The sequence below is a fragment of the Amia ocellicauda genome, chromosome 22 (assembly GCF_036373705.1).
Source record: "Amia ocellicauda isolate fAmiCal2 chromosome 22, fAmiCal2.hap1, whole genome shotgun sequence".
NCBI classification, from domain to species: Eukaryota; Metazoa; Chordata; class Actinopteri; order Amiiformes; family Amiidae; genus Amia; species Amia ocellicauda.
In genome coordinates, this window is record NC_089871.1 from 10,554,328 (window position 1) to 10,572,018 (window position 17,691).

Here is a 17,691-nt window from a genome sequence, read left to right on the forward strand (position 1 = left end):
CAATCCAGCTCGAATGTGTCTGCAGCGCTGCGACACCACGCCTCCTCATTGGCCTGTAGTTTGATGACATCACACAAATGAGCCGAAATGTGCGACGTGGAAGGAGCTGAGCAGTCTGGTGGCCAGGGGTAAGGGGTAAATAATAGTACACAACCACAATCTGTAAATTTGTATTTGTATATTTTTATTTAATATCAAATAGAAAAAGAAAAAAATGACACATACAACCAATTTTTGTAATAAAAAAAGCAAACTAGAAAACTATCCATGATATTCAAATCATTAAAATAATTAAAAACATTTAAACCACACAAACAATAAGGACACAAAGAAGCTATAATAAATTAAAATCAGAGATATGAAAAGAAAAAAGAAAAAACATGTTTAACATTTTTTTTAAAACAAATAATGAGAGCTCTTTGCAAAACTGAGAAACCTGAGTGAAGTTGAGGTCATTCCTTCCCATCCCAATAAAACAGACACTGACTCGGTTGCAAACATCCATACTCACACACACGCACAGACACAGCAGTAAGGTTCAAACCCCTACACTGCTCTCCTGCTGCTGAACACAGAGAGAGCAGCACACTAGCTTTCAACCCAACGCCTGCGGTCCCCACTGATCGCCGCCTCCAAACGAGTCCTCAATTAGTTTATGTGCTCAGCATCATCATCCTCATTGTTACATAGTTGGAGAGAGTGCTGGAGTTGGAGACACAGAGGGGACTGCAGGGAGAGGGAGGGGGACACTGTGACTGATCCACACACACACACAATTCCATCACAGGAAAGGTATAACGCCAGCTCATACCTTAGTTAATTTATACAGTAATTCCAAGATAAGGATTCTGTTAGAGGTGTTCAGACCCCAGCTCATACCCCTCACTTCAAACCACCATTCGACACAGAACCCAACACCACCCTGACGGAGGAGGCTGTTTGGGAACAAATGCTTCAATCTCGGTCTTCTGCAGCATCAACAGTGTTAAACTTCCTTCTTTAACCCAATAATATTTGCCTGCACTCCTCCCCCACCCCAAGTCCACCCACAGGACAGACTGCAGCATGGGTTGTCGATCCTAACTCCCACAGAGACATGGTCTCCTCTATTTATAAACTAACTGATTAATCGTTTTGTTTCTTTATTTAATTAACTTTAGTTCAATATTCCACGGCCACTGCCAGCAGCGAGCCACCAAATTGACCTACAAGCAGCCTCTGAGGAAATCACACTGACCGTCACTCTCCCTCACCACACATGTACAATAATGAAACCGGTCCTTGTGTTAAAATTACTTTATGAAGCTAAACAATGTATTATTTCCCCTGGATATGTTAAACACACGGCTACACAATAAAAGCAGTAAAAGAAAAGAAAAAAAAAAAAAAACTTAAAAAATAATATTAAGCAGAAAAAATTAAAACACACCCACTCCTGCCCTGAGTCCAGAACTGCAACACAGTGACCGCACTCAGACTGACACTCTCCCCTCTCTCTGTCTCTCTTTCTCCGTCTCTAGAATCTGCTGGACTGTGGTCCTGGCGGCTCCACAACAGTGAAGGAAGAGGTGCCCATGTGCCAGCTCCCAAGGCCTGGCACCCTCTGGAGGCGAGGTAGCAGCTATGCAGAGTCTCAATGTCAATTTCAGCATCGTGAGCAGATGCTGCGGGGGGGTTACAGTTTGCAGCTGACTGGACGCCCGTCTGCTCTCCGCCAGCTCATTTGCTGGACGGGGGCAGTGCCGGGAGCTGTGCATTGGAATGCATGAAGTTAGTTTACAGTGACCTTTTGTGAAAGTGTCAACGTGCAGAGAAATACCTGAGGCTGGTTGGCTGAACGGATTCAATAGTGAGTGTGCAGTGTTTGTATTGAACAAGAATACCCAGTCAGAGAGGCAACATTAAACCAAAACCCCCAGTTTACAACAGTGCAGGCCTTTGAGCTTCACCCACCTCTAATACACCTGTAGAAAATGTCCAACAGCCACTCTATACCAGCTCTGTACATGCCACTCTATAACCACATCACAAAATCTCTTAAGGCTTTATGATGTCCAATTCCGATCAGAGATAATGGTGCAGCTGTACAGAGCCTGAGAACTATCAGAGAGAGCGAGAGAGAGAGACTTGTGGATTACAGGAGCGCCAGCCTAACCACACACAGACTCTCACCCCTAATATAAGGACTAGAATTCATACTGACAGTATCAAGATCATCATCATTATAATATTAATAATTGTATTTGTACTGCAGGCACCACAGTGTTGTCACACACTCAGCCCACACTAGGGGGCAGTACTGAGAGGAGGAGTAGCTGCAGCCCAGCAAAGCTATAGTCCAGCGGCATTCATAGGTCACGCACAGTTCATTGGTCACTGGGATTGTAAGAGCTGGTGCTGGATGTTAGAAAACAAGCCTCTCTATGTTCTCGAACATAACTTCTTCACTGTCTTAAAATGACCTACGAACTATGGTGGACCGGGCCTCCCCATACCCCCCTCTCTCTCTCTCTCACACACACACACACACAGATATTCCTAATCCAGTAGTTGCTATAGGACCCAAGATAAGCAAGGTGATTGGCTGACCAAGCTCAGCTGCCTCTCTATTGGCCAAAGAGCAGTAAAGCCATAGCAACTGTGAAACAATCACAGCAGATGTCCTCAGAACAGCCAGAAGCCAATCAGGGCACAGTCAGAGTGGCAGTCACCGATCAAAGCTCTGAACCATCTACACAGGCTTAGCTCCAAACAAACGTACCATATATATACACACACACACCTTTCGGCCTTATTTCTACTTTTTTTATGTTTTTAATCAATGCCTTTAATTAAGGTCCTATAGCATACCACTACAACCCCCCCGAGCAACACAGTCCATCCAGACTGTGGAGGTATCAGGGCTCACACTGTTTCACACTGGCACCGTGACATCACTTACACTTAAAGTGTACAAGCCCTGCCCACCCAGGAGCCATCTTTGGGTGTATACACACAATCTGTCCCTTTTGCAGTTGTTTGAACAAAACAAAATGAAAAATGGTATATATACAAATGTATATTACATATACACACGTGTATGTGTACATACATACACATTCATATTTCATACATCCATACACACACATACCATCCACAGTTCAAAGGAATGATGTAGGCGATTCAGAGGATTTCAGAAATTAGCAAAAAGGAAGAGTGAGCTGAGCTGTGTCGGGGGGGCATCTTCAGTCCAGTGTTGCGGTCACTGAGCGTCTGTGCTGCACCTGGGAAACAGCGGGCTTAAGAATTCATCTGTGGTGCCAATCCTTTCATACATTCTATATATACATGATATAGATATGTATATTAATATATATATCTACATCTACATCTATATATATATATATATATATATATATATATATATATATATATATATATATATATATATATATATATAATATAGAGAGAGAGGAAGAGAGGGAGCAGGCAGTTGCTCAGGGTGTGGTGATCTCCTCTGCAGCACATGGTGAGCAGTTGGTTGTGGCTCGGGCTGCGTCGTCTCCCTGCCGACCCTTCTACAGGCAGTGGGGGGGGCTCTGGGGGGCGGCGCGGGGCCCGCGGGCAAGCAGCGCGGGGGTGTAGTCGGGGTGCCTGCGGGCGTGCTTCACCAGGTGGTCACTGCGCATGAAGCGCTTGTCGCACAGCGGGCACAGGAAGCGCTTCTCGCCCGTGTGCGTCCGCGTGTGGCGCGCCAGCTCATCGGAGCGGGCGAACCGTTTCACACATCCGACCCACACGCACGGGAACGGCCGCTCACCTGCGGAGAGAAGGGGAGGGCAGAGTCAGTGCAAGGACACGGTGTCACCGGTGAACAAACTGCCCATCACTGAAGAACAGGCCGACTGAGCGAGACAGACATTCCTCACTCCGCTCGAGTCTATTATTAAATGAAAGCAGTTATTTTCACTTGACCACATGACTGCATAGCCTGACAGTACAAACTCCTCCCCCCAAGCTGGATCTGAACCTGAGCAACGGGAAAACGAGACTGGCAGAGAGAGAGCTCAAGCCCAATAACAGAACACATTGTTGAGGGAAAAACAGGTGCAGATGTTCTCTCTATGTCAAAGGGAAATCCTCCCCGTCTTTCCCCTGCCCTCCCCCTCCCCCCGCCTGTCTCTGTGGTTCAGATGCATTATGCCCAAATACCAGCCAGTCACCTCCTAATCCAGCGACCACCACCAGAGCAGCCGGGCAGGGAAGCGAGAACGTGCAAAGAGTCGGCACCTGCCAGCCTGCCCTGCTGCCAACCATGCACATGCACGCACACACTCCAAAGTCTGTTCCTGCTTTCCAAATTACGAGAACCTCTCCTCTCTTTTAGCATTCATCTCTCCAATTCATTTTTCTCATATAATGCCCCCACCATCTCAGATCTATTCAAGGTGCTTTATTGGCATATTTAATATTTCAGGAAACATTAATAATAATGCATGTATGTATGTATGTGTGTGTGTGTAAATTAAATATCTCTGCATCCACCCATGTGCAGTCAGACCCCCTCCCTCTCATCACACACCCACATTATCTCTCTCGCCGTCTCCTCCGATGCCGCCCCCCCTCAGATAAACTCAACACACAGACGGGCTCCAGTACTCCCAGACTCCAGACACAGTGTCAGCCAATACAGATAAACAGATGCACACTGTCGCCCGTCTCCCACTGCCAGTCTAACCAGCCGAGTCAGTTTACAGTAACCCCCCACCCCCACAAACACACCTTCCAGTCTCTGTGGTGCAGTTCTCTAGAATCACATATGATATGTGTAGAAGACTCACACTTAAAGACACACACACACACACACTCGCTCGCTCACACCACCTCCCATCTGTCAGGTATGAACAGTGACCTGCCAGTCCTGCAGCACAACCTGGTTTTGTTTTGGTGTCTTCAGTTTCCTTTCCTTTCCTTTCCTCTCCTCCCTCTCTCTCTCTCCTCACATTTCCTGCTCAACGTGACTCTGCAGGTGAGTCACAGGCAGACTGAGCACCCCCGCCACGCCAACCAGAGGGAGGAGCAATGGGGAGAGACAGAGGAAGAGTGAGCAAAACAGACAGATTGGGAGTAGGGAGAAAAGACAGGCGAGAAAGACGGTGGCAAAGAAAGAGGGAAAGGAGAAAGATAGAAAGGCAGGAGAGAAGTGCAGGAGAAGGACAGAAAGAAGTCCTGGCACCCGGCCAACACACATGCCCTTGAACCCAGGTCTCTGGGAGGACGGGAGAAACTGATGCACAACAGCTGTGAAATAGTAGATTATAATAATTACAGCCCCACGCCTGATTGTGGGTCAGTCCAGATGTGTCACAGCGACCCCAGTGGGTCAAACGTGCGAACAGCAGCGTCCCAGGCCCTCCAGGGGGGAGGTGGGAGTCACGCCGCACAGCGCAGTACTGTGCCAGAGTTACACTACGACTCCACAATATCAGCGTCAACAAATCTATATTCTGCTCAGGTGGTGGTGGGGGGGGTCGTTAGCCGACCAAAACAGACAGACCTCGCCCCTGAAAGGCCTTGGGGACCGGGGGCACACAAAGTGGATTTGAGACTGGTGTGCTGAACCCTCATCCCGCCCGCAGCCCCACATTCCCACACAGGACCAGAGCCCGGCTCGGCCCCACGCCGCTCGGCCCTTTGTTCGTCTTAATTCGGGCAACTTCGGCATCGGTCTTTGTTCTGGCCGCTTTACGGAGCTTTCCCTCTTTGTTCGCCCGCAGTTTTGTACTCCAGTGACCTCGCTACCACCCAGCGCCCCCCCACACACTCCTCCGTCTACTCAGACCAAACAAGTTTATTCTCTCTTCTGTATTTACAGGGATGGGGATCCCTAATGAGGAAGAGGGGGGAGTAAGTGAGGAATGAGTTCTTAAGAGTAAATAAATTAATATATATCCAAGCGTGGCGTGGGGGGGTGGGGGCTGAAACGTGTTTGTCAAGCCGATGCGGATCGCCTCTCCCGCTGCTCGGACTCACCGTTTATAGTGACCTGGACTGTAACCGGTCACTACGACCAGAGAGCCCAGCAGCACCTGACAACACCGCCCACCGTGGGAGAAAACTCGCCACCCCAGCCCCCCGTCCCCCTTCCCCCCCGGTGAAACGCCCAGCCGGCGGCGGACACGTTGTGGTGCCTGTGCGCTGCAGTGAAACAACCGGAGAAGCGCCAGCGTGTTTATTCAGCACACACACACATACATACATGTACTTCATTTTATTATCATGATTATTACCTGTGTGAGTCCTGATGTGCGCCTTCAGGTGCGACGATTTCCCGTACACCTTATCACAGCCGGCGAAGGTGCAGGGGTGTCGCTTCACCGGGGACCGGGCCGAACCCCCGGACGACCTGCCCTCACCCGGCCCACGCTGCGGCTGCTGGCCGGGCGTGGGGGTGGCGGACGGGGTGGCGTTGGGGGTCGGGGTGGTGGAGTCGGACAGCGTGGTGTAGCCGCTCTCCCCACACGACAGGCTGTCGGGGTCTCCGAGGGACGAGTTGCTGCTCTCCGAGTACGCAGACATGGGCCGGAACTGACTGTGTAAATCCGTGAGGATCCCGGCCACGGTGATCAGGTTGGCCGCCTCCTTCAGGGTGTCCCGAACCTCCCTGTCCTCCCGGGACCCCTCCGCCTCCCCGGGCCCCGGGACAGGCCGGGGCAGCTGCCGGGGGTCTGGGGCAGAGGCGAGCAGGGGAGCGGGTCGGTGTAGCGCGGGTCCACTGGATATAGACACCAAGCACTCGGCGGCAAAATAGTCCGAATAAGCAAATAAAGACATGGCTGTAATGTGCGAGCTGGGATTCACAAAGAAGAGATCCGTCCAGGTGAAGCGGCAGGGAGCGGAGAGGAGCGGAGCTCGGCTGTGTGTGTGCCCGTGTCGGCCGCTCTGTGTCTCGCTTTAAAAGACACACAACAACACAAAACCAGAATAATAACTACCCTGCGCCGCCGACCCCCTCTCTCTGTCGCTCTCTGGTCCCCGTGTGTGGCGTGCGCTCCGCCCGTCTGTCTCTCCCTCCCCGCCGCTCATTGTGTCTCGGAGAAGCCGGTGGAGTCCCGCCCCCCACCCCCGGTACCACCGGAGGCACGCTACAGTGACGCGGCCTGACGCGCCCGGCAGGCGGGGAAGAGAGCGCGGCTGCGGAGGAGGGGTCGGTTGGCTGGCTGCCTGGTTGCTTAGCTGGTTGCCGTCACTCGAGATACATTGATGGTTATTTTAATTTCATATATATATATATATATATGTATGTATGTATTATTATTATTTTTAATTTTTTGGCCTGTGTGTTCGTCTCCCTATCTTTTCTGCATCTGCAAAACCCCTCCCCAGTCCACGCCCGTATGTCGTGACCACGCTGCGTGGGAGTGTGCTTTCTGCCCCGCCAGGAAACGTTTTTTTTTGTTTTTTTTTTCGTTTGTGTGTTTTAATCTTTTTTTTAGTTGCTTTTGCATAAACCCAAAAGAAAGACAGAAAGGGGGGAGGGGAGGGAGTTTCGCTGACACAAGAGATTTACATTGGATGGTCGCCGTTAGGGAGGGGGAAGGTTTGTGTGTGTGTGTGTGTGTTTTTATTGTTATTATTTCGTCTTACTTTGAATGCAAAACTGGTGCTCGGCTGTCAGGCCATTGAAGCCAACCTGAGAACAGCACTTTTGTCACATTTGTTTGCCTCTGGGAAGTTTATTCATGACTACACAGCCTGATTTCTGATTGCTGTCATCATTATTGTGTAGAGCAAAGTCTGAGCCCTGGCCTGTGATCTGATTGTCGGTGCTGTCAAGGGCAACTTGATTTGAAACCAAATCTTGACCACATGTCAGTATAATGTGTGTGTAATAAGTTTCGATGATGTGGACATATCTCACAACAAAGGGAGAAACCCCTCTCAGAAGAATCATATTCTGAAATTTGACCTGTCCACACAAGGACCAAACCACAAACATGTCGTACGGGACAAAAGTCGTGTAGGACGAGCGTCAGTCTCTCAGGGAACACGGTGGTGATTCGTAGCCCCCTCTCCGGCCCATCGACTTTCCCCAGCACTGTCTGGCAACACAGGCCTGTTGTCACTGTCACACAAAACAACAACAAAACCGTAAAAGCCGGAGTCAGGGGTCGAGCTCCTCACAGCTGCAGTGTGGGGGGATGTCCGCATAGGGCTGCTCTTTCTTTCAAAGTCACCCAGTAATCCAGCAGCTCTACACTAACCCTGGCAGTGCTGAGGTTTTCGTGTTTGGGATTGTGTATTGTCCGTGTTAACTGCGGTGTTTTGTCAGTTTCCCCCCCCACACACACACTGTCCTGCAGGCCTGTGTTTACTGCGGGAGCAACAACTCTCAGTCAGTCCAGAGCTGTGTAAGCCTGAGCACATGGGGATCCAAATACCCTTCCCCCTCTCCCTCTCTTTCTATCACCTCTCTCCTCTTCCCTCCCTCTCTCTCTCACCCCTCTCATCCTCCCTCCCCCTCCTTCTGTCCACCTCTAACTCCCTTTAGCCTTTCTTTCCCTTTCTCTGAGTCTGAGTCCTTCCCTCTCTGTCTCTCTCTCACACACACTCTCTCTCCCTCCCTCCCTCTCTCTCTCACATTGAGCTCTGACAAACAAAAGGCACCTGTTGATACTGCAGACAGCTCCAGGGCACTGCTGCTACACAACTCCCAGCTCTGAGCGAAACAGAGAGAGAGAGAGAGAGAGAGAGAGAGAGAGAGAGAGAGAGAGAGAGAGAGCCTGATAAAAGGCAGTGTGGAGAGAGCGGAAGAGAGGCAGAGCAATCGTGAAGAGAGAGAGAGGAAGGAGAGGGATAGAGCAGAGTAAGCACAGCAGAAACAATAGGAAATGACAAGAGGAGGGAGAGGGAGAGAAAGGAGGGAGAAGGAGGCAGAGTAGCAGGCATGAGTGTGGGACTTACTGTGTTACTGCAGCTTATACAACATTAACCCCAGTCACTACGGAAAGCACACCGACTTATTTACATCACAGATAAACACTCACTCACTCAGATTCACATTCACTCACTCTCATACACTCACTCTCACACACACACACACTCGCACATTCACACACACAACAAAGACACGCAGTAATACACACACACTCACACATACTCAAAAGACACATGCACTATGATGCACACAAAGAAGACACGTGCTCTAACACACTCACATGCACATTCTCACACACACTTACACAATAACTCACAGTCACAGACTCATACATATACACAGACACACAAACACAGCCATATGCAAACACACAGACACACCCCTTCTCTCTTTTCCTCCCCTTTCCCATCCTCTCCTTCTCTCCCCTCTCTGTGCCAGGCAGTTGTGTGTGTGCCGTGTCCAGTCCTGTGACTGGCACATGACTCTCCACAGCTCCCATGATCCCTCCTCTCCAAAACCCTGACGGACACGCTTCCCTCTCCACCCTAACCCATTTTCCTCCCTGCCTTTCTCTATCACTGACTGTCTTTTTTCTTCCTCTGTTCCACCTCTCCCTAAAGTCAACCAGAGGCGTGTTTGTGCGATATAGAGCAGTGTTGGAGGACAGGGCAATTGTGTGTCTCTGGAGGAGTGTGCTGTGAGACTGTGTGTGTCTGTGTAGCATTATGAGAGCGTTAGTGTAGTGCGTGTGCTTATTAGTGCATTTGTGTCAGCGTGTGTGTAGTTATTAGTGCATTTGTGTAAGAGGTTGTGTGTGTTTGTGCAGTGAAGTGGAGAAGGGAGGAGGGTTATATATTAGACATCCATCTGCCCATCTGTGCTGTATTAATCACCCCCCTCCCCAACAAATCCTCTCGGCCTGTGTCTGTGAGGGGAGGGGGGGCGTGGAGACTGTTAGTTGTGTCTACTGTAATAATTAAAACAGACAGATAATTGGAGTTTCATTGTTACAGATAATTGCTGGTACCATCTGTCAGAGCCTCCCTAACCTAAACACACTCACACAGACACAGACACACACGCGCACACACACACACATGCATCAACCGCTCGATATGTACCCCTCGTTACCCTGATTACACACTAATTCAGTGATCAAATGTAGAAAAGCAAGACCACCCCATAGTCATCTCAGTATTCCTTTATTTATTTATGCACTCATTCATTTTCTCCTCTTTTCATTAAACGCTGCTCGTTTGTTCTCTGTAGTTTGTTTATTTCTGGAAATAAAAGAAACCCTTTTAAAATTCTGTTTCCGTTTTAAAACTAAATATTACAAATCGAAAAATAATACCAACAAAGTATACAATAAAACACACTAACCCTCCCCTTATTACCCCACCCCCCCTCCCCTCCCCAATAACACCCTCCCCAGCCCACTTTAGGAAAAGCAGAGAATATGGTACAGTACAGACATCTCTGTGATTCATAAACAAAACAAAAATGACACACACCATTTTTTTCTGACAAAACACACAAAGCATCAACGCCTGTGTCTGAGCCTCCAGCAGAGAGCAGACCAGTTTTCTAATAATGTTTGTGTGATGCAATCCCCCCCGCCACCCCAACACTGTCCAGCTGCAGGCCTGTGCCCCCGTCTCGCAGGGCATACAGATGTTGCTGTCCCTGACTGCTGGGCACCTTCCTCTGGACACATTACGTGAATTGAGCGCTGGGATGAAATGAAGGAGCAGGAGCCCTTGAGCCCGTCCAGGGGAGCCCTGCCACACACACTGCTTGTGTCTGAGAGTCTGTCTGTCTGTCAGGCCTATACTATCGACCACCATCCCCACATCACCAGTAACATCATCACCGCCCCACCACCCCACCAGCAACAATCAGAAGACAGGGAGTCACTCTGGTTGCTCCCTGCTATCTTTGGCTGCAAAGAGGAAAATTAAAGTTTTAAAACGCAATGAGAGTCCAGAATGCTCCAATACACAAATACACTCTCACACACACACGCACACACAGACAGACAGACACATGCTCTCTGGTAGTATGGAGCTCAACACTCTGACCCAGATCACATTGCCAAAACAGCACTGACACCAGAACCACACTGGGCCCGATTCATGCTCATATAACCTGTGCTATCCCCGTCACACACAGCGACAACCACCACTGACACACTGCACTACAAAGTCTGACCACCAGTTCCCCAAAAAACAACTCTGTGGGACCCCCAGACGGAGACTGTGTCCATCCATGCCTGTCTAGACGGGTCTGTGAGAATGCAGCCCGAATCACCACTGAAGGGCCGCTTCAGATACAGCACTCTCACCGTCACCGCTCTGGGTATCCCTCGCTACACACAGGGGGACGACAACACACTCCCACAAGGCCCCCCTCTCATCAGGCTCAGCACAGGGGGCAGCCAATAGCTTCTCATGAGCCCGGTCTCAGATAAGCAGTTACTCCGAGTAACTACACTAGGGGCAGCTTAGGGGTCACATACTGAGCCAGCAGTACACACCCCCTCACACCTCCGGTGATAAAATGCTAATTCCCCCCACCCCAACGAAAGCAGAACAAAAACAACACAACACAATGAGCAAAACACAACTACTCCTGGGTTTGCTGATGCTCTGACAGAGACCCGGCGTGGTTCTGTAGCAGCGAGCGACTCTAAAGCCAAGAGGGCCAGCCGTGGTCCTGGAGGGCTGCAGTCCAGTCCAGGGTCTGTTAATCGGTCCGCCCCTGAGCTCTTACTGAACCCGTCTGTTTATTTTGCTGCACTGACCCAGTTTGAGCAGTGTTGAGGCCGCTGCTGAGAGCAGAGCAGAGCAGAGCAGACGGGCCCACCCACCCTGCAGGACTGCCCCCCCCAGGACCCTGCTGCCCAGTACTGGTCTAATCAAGTCCTTAGTACAATACAGCTCATCAATAAAGACACTGAATACATGATCATCTAGAAGTAAACTGAGAGAGAGAGAGAGAGAACCAGGCAGCACAGTCCAGTCTGTACCCCTCCTGCTGTAGAGCAGGGCAACAGTGCAGTACAGCACAGTCAGTAGTGTCTGGTTTTAATTATACCCCTGAGCACTAATCAACCTAATTCAACTTATCGGCTTAAATGGACCAATTCCCCAGGTCTGCAGGTGCTGATGATTCAGAAAAAGAGCTATAAGCCCTGCTGCACTGGACTGCACTGCACTGCAATGGAGCGGACCGGACCGCACTGGACTGGACCCCTCCCCTGGCAGCTGGCTCCTCCCACACCACCTTATAACCCATTAGGAAGGCTGTTAAAGGTCTGAATTATTTCAATTCTTATAAAAATAGATTTTGATTGTTTGCTTTCTTGCTTGGTTCTAAAATTATTTTTGCAACCTGTATATTATACGTATGTATATATAGACTTGGAGATAAATAATTCATGAGAGATGTTATAAAGAAATTCCATTTGTTTTAAAGAAGTTGTTCATTAGTGGCCTGATTTCAGCGTCAGTTAATACACTCCTATGTATATGTGTGTATATATATATATGACATTTATATGTATACATATACACACACTCACAGATACATGAAAACAACATGATTGGAAATTACAGGTGAATTTTAAACCTAGGTGATTCTGGTTTGAGGTATGTGAGCAAGTGTTTGCATGAGAGAGAGAGAGAGACAGAGAGAGAGAGGGAGAGGGAGGGTGACTGGCAGAGATTTTCTGCTGTCCTGACCCTAACTGCTGATAAAATCCAGCCAAGTTTCCAGTTAAAATGTAAAAAAAAAAAAAACACTCTTAGTTGTTTTTTTTCCCTAGACCTGCACTCTCTCCGCAGAAGACAACAGCTCTCCCTGCGAGAGGGAGGGAGGGAAGAGTGTGCGCGAGAGAGAAAGTGAGTGAGTATATTGTGCATCAGCATTGGAAAGAGTGAGAGAGCAAGTGATAGTGAAACAGCAAGAGTAAGAGGGACCAGTTGAGTAGGAGTTAGTGAGTCGGTAAGTGAGGTGTGTGTGTGTACACCCCCGCCACCACGAGCAGCTCCACTGGCCCCTCCAGTAATAAACGCAGCCTCTCCGACGGGCTCCCGCCAACGCAGGCGCATCAGTGCAGGGTGTGGCGCTGGGGGCCCCTCCTCATCTCTGTAGTTCCGCACAGTTCTGTGTGTTTGCTAGTTTGTGTCTTTTCCTCCCTCAGTTGTCGCCGTTATTCCACTCGTGACGTCACATGCAGCGTACGCAGGCCCGGAAGGGTTAGTGTCCGCACCCCCCACCCCTTTAGCATTCCAGTTTGTGTCTTTGTTTTCCCATATTTATCCTGCCATTCCAGTTCCTCCACCACTCCTGCTCTAGTGCACTGTATCTCTCTCCTCCAGGAATCCCTCCAATCCCTGGGAGAGAAGAACAGGAGAGCGACAAAGACAGAAGGGGAGAAGGGGACCTGCACTCCATGAGGGAACCAGAGACAGCAGGGAAAATGCTGGTGGGCTTCTTCAGATACAGTAAAGCTGAGAGAAAGGGAGGGGGCTGTGGTAGTTGACAATAGCAGCAGCCGGGACTTTTTTTCTGAGAGTATTTAGTTTTTTGCAGAAAAGGAAAAAGGAGAGGAGAAAAAGTCTTAGCAGAAAGGGAAGTAAAGGAGGCTGAATCAGTATCTGATGAGTGATGAGAAAGAGAGAAGAAAAAAAAAAGTGTCAGTTTCAAATCCTCATGAGGGGTGACTGTCTCTTCGCCCCAGAGACGCAGCAGCTGGAGGTGGGGGCGGACAGGTCACGAACAAGGGAGGGTACAGCGTGAATTCTCTGTAACATCTCTCGAGAATCTCTGAAGGGACACGAGAAAGACAGGGAGCAAGGAGAGACAGACACGTGGACACGGTGACGCACAGACAGGAGAACCAGGCCTGCAGTGAGATGTACAACAGCCTGGATTTCTTTCTCAGGTAGAGAGAGAGTGAGGGAGTGAGGGAAGGGTATCTCAGCTGGTAAGAGAGAGGCAACAGATAGTTGAAACGACAGACAGACAGACAGAGATTATGAGGACAGAAAGAGATGGACAACTACACCCAACCTGCCAGAGGAAGGACAGACAGACAGACAGACAGGCAGGCAGGCAGGCCAGGCAGGGGGTGTCGGAGGTGGCGTGCAGGTCTCCCTCTCCCTCTCTCTCTCTCACGTTCTCAGGCGTGTTGGGCAGCCAGGTCATGGTTGATGAACCGGCGCAGGCGCTCCAGGTACTGGCTGTACAGTTCGATGTCGTTATGGCCGGCGCCCTCGACCCACAGAGGCTCCACGGCCTTGGGACAGCGCTCGAACAGTGCCAGGCCATGCGAGAAATCGATCACCTCGTCCTCCGTCCCATGGATGATCAGCACCGGAGACGTGATCTTAGATACCTTCTCAATACTGAGAGAGAGAGAGAGAGAGAGAGAGAGAGAGAGAGAGAGAGGGAGACGGGAGGTGATTAAATTACAGAATGCATTCGTGAGCGTCCCAATCCCCTCTTTACCGACTTCCCACTATAGCCATCCATCTAATGCGCTCTACACAACCTGCCCAGCACAATTCAGTCACTCACAGCCCAGCGCAGGTACTTACTTGGGGAAGGCATCGAAGCAGTAAGTCTTCTTGGTGTCAGGAAAGGCAACCCGCATGCCGGAGGTGAGAGGTGAGTGGAGTACCACGGCCGCACACTCATACCGTGATGCCAGGTCCACTGTGGGCACGGTGCCGATGCTCTGGCCATACAGGATAATGTTCTCTGGGCTGATGCCATACCTGACAAGGTACAGGAGCACAGACACACCCATTAGAGCACTGAGAGACAGGGAGAGGACAAGGAACAGAGCGCCAGAGAGAAGAGAACAGGAGGAGGGGACTGTACCTGGTGCGCAGCGCCTGCCAGGCGGCGTCGATGTCGGCATACAGGTTCTTCTCCGAGGGCTTGCCTGTGCTCACACCGTAGCCAGAGTAGTCGTAGGAGAAGATGTTGCAGTTGATGCGGGTGCCCAGGCCAATGTAGAAGCTGCTCATCTGGCCCAGGTCCACTGCATTGCCATGGGAGAACAGCACCGTGAACCTGGGAGAGTGGAGGGGGAGGAACAGGGAAGGTGGTAAGAGGAAGTGTGTGTGAGATAAAGATCTCGGTAAAACATGTATTGCCTTATTTGTTTAGGCAAATGTATTATTTATTCACTGTGGTTATCAATCTACCTACACTTAAACACTTATACAGTCACACTGGGTATCAGGCAGCCAGAGAAATTAGCTGACCCCTTCCTCTTACTCTCTCCTCCTCCTCCTCACTGTCCCCGGGAGTGGATGCCTCTCTCTCTCTCTCTCTCTCTCTCTCTCTCTCTCTCTCTCTCTCTCTCTCTCTCTCTCTCTCTCTCTCTCTCTCTCTCTCTCTCTCTCTCTCTCTCTCTCTCTCTCTCTCTCTCTCTCTCTCTCTCCTCACCTGGCACTGGGAGCACAGCGGATGTACATGCAGCCCACCCGGTTGCCACGGCTGGAGCGCGTGAGGAACACCTCAGTCCCGTCCAGCTCCCTCTGCGAGTACTGGAACTCCGCCCTCTCCGTCAGGTGCAGCTTCCAGCGCGAGGCCATCTCTCCGCCGCCACCGCCCCCTCCTCCTCCGCCACTCCCACCCCCCCCACCACCCCGCGACCGCAGCACCGATCCCGCCAGGGGACCCGTCGGCGTCCCCCCGCCACCCGCCTCCAGGTCGGGCAGCAGGGCATAGGTGGGCTCCGGGGGCAGGAAGGCGAGTTTGGCGGCGATGCGGCTGGGGCAGGGGGGGCAGCAGAACAGGCAGCACAGCTCACTGACCGACAGGCCGTTCATCTTCCACTGCAGGGACACCGGAGGGGGAGGAAGGGGGGGAGGAATAAATATTAAAATGCCAAGGAGAAGGAACCACAGCTTCACAATGCTCCACACAACACACACACTCGGCGGCAGCAAAGCCAGTGTCGGGGGAAGTGGAGAGCAGAGCAGATCTGCACTCTGGCTCCAGGCTCTGTCCTGTAACAGCAGCAGAACACATCACTGTGATTCACTCAGACAGACGGACAGGGCTGGCACCCTGCGCCCCAGTGCACACAGCCCAGGACAGGACTGAGCAATGTAATCATGTTCACTGTACACTGTGACAAACTACACTATTATACACAAAAGTACAACAGTCTTCTGTATGGGACACTTCATCTGTACACTATGCATTACACTGCATTTTAATACAGCCCTGTCCCAACCATTGCAGAAAGGGACAGTACAAAACAGCGCACCACACTCCTGTATACTGTATAACAGTTCACAACACAACAGTGCGCACAGCTTACAGTCCAGCGGTTTACGCAAAGCAGCCTTATAAACATCGCATCCTCAGCTATTCAAAATACAGTGATGGAAAGAGACAGACATACAGAAAGACTTCATAACACTGTCCGCTGTATTATTGTATTACAGTACCAAACAATCATCATTACCTGGTGTTGATCGGGAAGGAGCTTCTTTCGCAAAAAATAAAAAAAAATAAAAAAAATGGAGGACGTACAGTAGCGGCTGCAGGAGTCCGGGGCCGGCGAGGGGATCGCACTGCTACACGGCGCGGTGACAACGGGAGAGACCCGACTGCACGGACATAACAACGGCCTCACGACTACACACGCTCAGTGACCCGACTGCACGGACATGACCACAGGCAGGCGACAACACAGAGTCACAGACCCAGCTGCGGGCACACGACAGCAAACCCGGGTTCAGCGGCAGATATCCGACCTGGCGATTATTACTGGGGGAATACAGCAGCCAACCGGAGGCATCATTACACGGAGGCTTCACCGGGTTTAAACACACAAAGAAAATATATCCTATACTACTACTACTACTACTACTACTACTACTACTAATAATAATAATAATAATAATAATAATAATAATAATAATAATAATAATAATAACACAGTCCCCGGTCTTCCGTGTTAGTTAGAACCTTGACCTTCCGTGGGAATTCTCTTGGTAGAGTTCTGCATTTTATGTATCGGTTTTAAAAGATAAACTCTACACACTTCAAACAATAAGCAGCCGAACTTAAAGTCACGGTTAAAATGACAGCGGTTATAATTAGGACATTACCAGGCGGGTTAAAAACGAGTTCCACCACCACACAGCCGAACCGGAGAGGCTACCGGACTGTACGAGCACCCACAGACCTCCGGCGTCGATCGGCGGCCGGACAGATTTAAAATAAAACTCGGTTCGAAACGACGGGTTAACAAATGAGTCCAGTCCATATAGCGGCTACACGCCCGCCCCCCCCCCCCGTTGGGTTTAATTCCTTATTGTTATTCTTGTAATCATCATTTCTTCTTCAGTTATATATTTTTTTTCACTCCTGTATGCCGCAGCCGGATATGACGGAAACAGGACGTGACGTCAGGACCAGACAATTAAATATATATTTATTTTTGCGGTTTCGTTGATTTTAAATAATTATAAGCGTTAGAATTTAGATATTTTTTTCTTTATTATTATTATTATTATTATTATTATTATTATTATTATTATTTACAGGACATTTCTACATCGCTAAAGCAAAACAGTTGAAGAGGTGCATTGCTTTTGCTACACCTTGACCAGCGGACAGGGCAGAACCCTGTCCAGCGCTTTTTCGCTGCAAATGTTTGTCAAGTGTTACTGTATTGTAATTGAAGTGTGTTTTATTTGTGGATGGCTGGAGGGGAGAGAGAAAGATTGAAGTAGAAAAAG

General features: G+C 49.9%; 2 protein-coding genes across 2 annotated transcripts; both read right to left on the reverse strand.

Annotated features, from left to right (window-relative positions):
• Positions 1-163: 163 nt before the first annotated feature.
• Positions 164-7,089, reverse strand: LOC136717801 (Krueppel-like factor 9). The gene is made up of 2 exons (XM_066695325.1): positions 6,270-7,089; positions 164-3,799 (listed from the first exon to the last, which is right to left on the reverse strand). Exons 1-2 carry the CDS (start codon positions 6,811-6,813, stop codon positions 3,558-3,560), a joined length of 786 nt encoding a protein of 261 aa, XP_066551422.1. The 5' UTR covers positions 6,814-7,089; the 3' UTR covers positions 164-3,557.
• Positions 7,090-10,103: 3,014 nt separating this feature from the next.
• LOC136717672 (alpha/beta hydrolase domain-containing protein 17A) lies at positions 10,104-17,345 on the reverse strand. The gene is made up of 5 exons (XM_066695111.1): positions 16,410-17,345; positions 15,380-15,771; positions 14,807-15,001; positions 14,521-14,700; positions 10,104-14,328 (listed from the first exon to the last, which is right to left on the reverse strand). The coding sequence occupies exons 2-5, from the start codon at positions 15,763-15,765 to the stop codon at positions 14,103-14,105; spliced, it is 987 nt and encodes a 328-aa protein (XP_066551208.1). The 5' UTR covers positions 15,766-15,771; positions 16,410-17,345; the 3' UTR covers positions 10,104-14,102.
• Between the last annotated feature and the right edge of the window lie 346 nt (positions 17,346-17,691).